The 2518-nt window shown below is 49.8% G+C and overlaps 1 protein-coding gene across 1 annotated transcript in view; it reads left to right on the top strand.

Annotated features, from left to right (window-relative positions):
• Positions 1-484: 484 nt before the first annotated feature.
• mat2b (methionine adenosyltransferase 2 non-catalytic beta subunit methionine) overlaps positions 485-2518 on the top strand; it is a gene marked incomplete at its 5' end in the record, with an annotated part of 10949 nt that continues 8915 nt past the window's right edge. Inside the window, 1 exon segment of the mRNA XM_014028648.1 lies at positions 485-679. Within this exon segment, the coding sequence (XP_013884102.1) occupies positions 485-679 (195 nt within the window).

Raw genomic sequence — 2518 nt, 5'->3', positions numbered from 1 at the left:
TTACACCAGTGTGTTACACCAATGTGTTACACCAATGTGTTACATCAGTATGTTACATCAGTGTGTTACACCATTATGTTACACCAGTGCATTACACCAGTATGTTACACCAGTGCGTAACACCAGTTTGTTACACCAGTGCATTACTCCAGTGCGTTACACCAGTGCGTTACAGCAGTACGTTACACCAGTACATTACCCCAGTACATTACACCAGAACATTACACTAGTGTGTTACACCATTATGTTACAGCAGTGTGTTACACCAGTATGTTACAGCAGTGTGTTACACCAGAACATTACACCAGTGCGTTACACCAGTGAGTTCTGCAGATCTAGTTGTCTTTCTAATCACTCTAAGAAACAGGGTGCCATGAAAAGCTGGCTCATTAAAGAAGGTCATAATTTACTGGCTTCAAACTAAACAGTTTTTTTATTCCAGCCCCAGCACCTTTACATGCTGCTGTGTCTGTTTGTTCTCCAGGAGGAGGTCCTGGTCCAGGGCCCGAGGGTCCTGGTGACTGGGGCCACAGGTCTTCTGGGTCGAGCCGTCTTTAAAGAGTTTCACAGCAGTGGCTGGATGGTGATTGGGACTGGATACCGGAGAGCCCGGCCCCGCTTCCTACGGTGTGACTTGACTGATGAGGAAGCCATCAGGAGGCTGATGCACGAGCACAAGGTACTTAAACATGAGAACAAAGTACTACAGCACAGGTACAAAGTACTACAGCACAGATACAAAGTACTACAGCATTGGAACAAAGTACTACAGCATTGGAACAAGGTACTACATCATGGGAACAAAGTACAAAAGCACAGGTACAAAGTACTACTGCAGGGGAACAAGGTACTGCAGTATGGGAACAAGGTACTACAGCACAGCAACAAGGTATTAAAACATGAATACAATGGACTCAGAAGGACATTTGGGCAGCCTCAGTATTTGTGGATCCTCAGTATTTGTGGAGCCTCAGTATTTGTGGAGCCTCAGGACTTGACTGAGCCTCAGGACTTGTGGAGCCTCAGGACTTGTGGAGCCTCAGTATTTGTGGAGCCTCAGTATTTGTGGAGCCTCAGTATTTGTGGAGCCTCAGTAGTTGTGGATCCTCAGTATTTGTGGAGCCTCAGTATTTGTGGATCCTCAGGACTTGTGGAGCCTCAGTATTTGTGGATCCTCAGGACTTGTGGAACCTCAGTATTTGTGGAACCTCAGTATTTGTGGATCCTCAGGACTTGTGGATCCTCAGTATTTGTGGATCCTCAGGACTTGGTGAGCTTTAGGACTTGTGGAGCCTCAGTATTTGTGGAGCCTCAGTAATTGTGGAGCCTCAGGACCTGTGGATCCTCAGGACTTGTGGAGCCTCAGGACTTGTGGATCCTCAGGACTTGTGGATCCTCAGGACTTGTGGAGCCTGAGGACTTGTGGATCCTCAGTATTTGTGGAGCCTCAGGACTTGTGGAGCCTCAGGACTTGTGGAGCCTCAGGACTTGTGGAGCCTCAGTATTTGTGGAGCCTCAGTATTTGTGGATCCTCAGGACTTGTGGATCCTCAGGACATGTGGAGCCTCAGGACTTGTGGAGCTTCAGGACTTGTGGAGCCTCAGTATTTGTGGATCCTCAGTATTTGTGGATCCTCAGTATTTGTGGAGCCTCAGGACTTATGGAGCCTCAGGACTTGTGGAGCCTCAGGACTTGTGGACCCTCAGGATGTGTGGAGCCTCAGGACTTGTGGATCCTCAGGACATGTGGATCCTCAGGACTTGTGGAGCCTCAGGACTTATGGAGCCTCAGGACTTGTGGAGCCTCAGGACTTGTGGAGCCTCAGGACTTGTGGAGCTTCAGGACTTGTGGAGCCTCAGGACATGTGGAGCCTCAGGACTTGTGGAGCTTCAGGACTTGTGGAGCCTCAGTATTTGTGGATCCTCAGTATTTGTGGAGCCTCAGTATTTGTGGAGCCTCAGGACTTGTGGAGCCTCAGGACTTGTGGATCCTCAGTTTTTGTGGATCCTCAGTATTTGTGGAGCCTCAGGACTTGTGGAGCCTCAGGACTTGTGGATCCTCAGGACATGTGGAGCCTCAGGACTTGTGGAGCTTCAGGACTTGTGGAGCTTCAGGACTTGTGGAGCCTCAGGACTTGTGGAGCCTCAGGACTTGTGGAGCCTCAGGACATGTGGAGCCTCAGTATTTGTGGAGCCTCAGGACTTGTGGAGCCTCATGACTTGTGGAGCCTCACGACTTGTGGAGCCTCAGTATTTGTGGAGCCTCAGGACTTGTGGAGCTTCAGGACTTATGGAGCCTCAGTATTTGTGGAGCCTCATGACTTGTGGAGCCTCACGACTTGTGGAGCCTCAGTATTTGTGGAGCCTCAGGACTTGTGGATCCTCAGTATTTGTGGATCCTCAGGACTTGTGGAGCCTCAGGACTTGTGGATCCTCAGGACATGTGGAGCCTCAGGACTTGTGGATCCTCAGGACATGTGGAGCCTCAGGACTTGTGGAGCTTCAGGACTTGTGGAGCC

This window comes from Austrofundulus limnaeus, unplaced genomic scaffold, assembly GCF_001266775.1.
Source record: "Austrofundulus limnaeus strain Quisiro unplaced genomic scaffold, Austrofundulus_limnaeus-1.0 Scaffold792, whole genome shotgun sequence".
Lineage (NCBI taxonomy): Eukaryota > Metazoa > Chordata > Actinopteri > Cyprinodontiformes > Rivulidae > Austrofundulus > Austrofundulus limnaeus.
The sequence above is the reverse complement of the archived record's forward strand: the minus strand, read 5'-3'. Positions and strand labels throughout refer to the sequence as shown.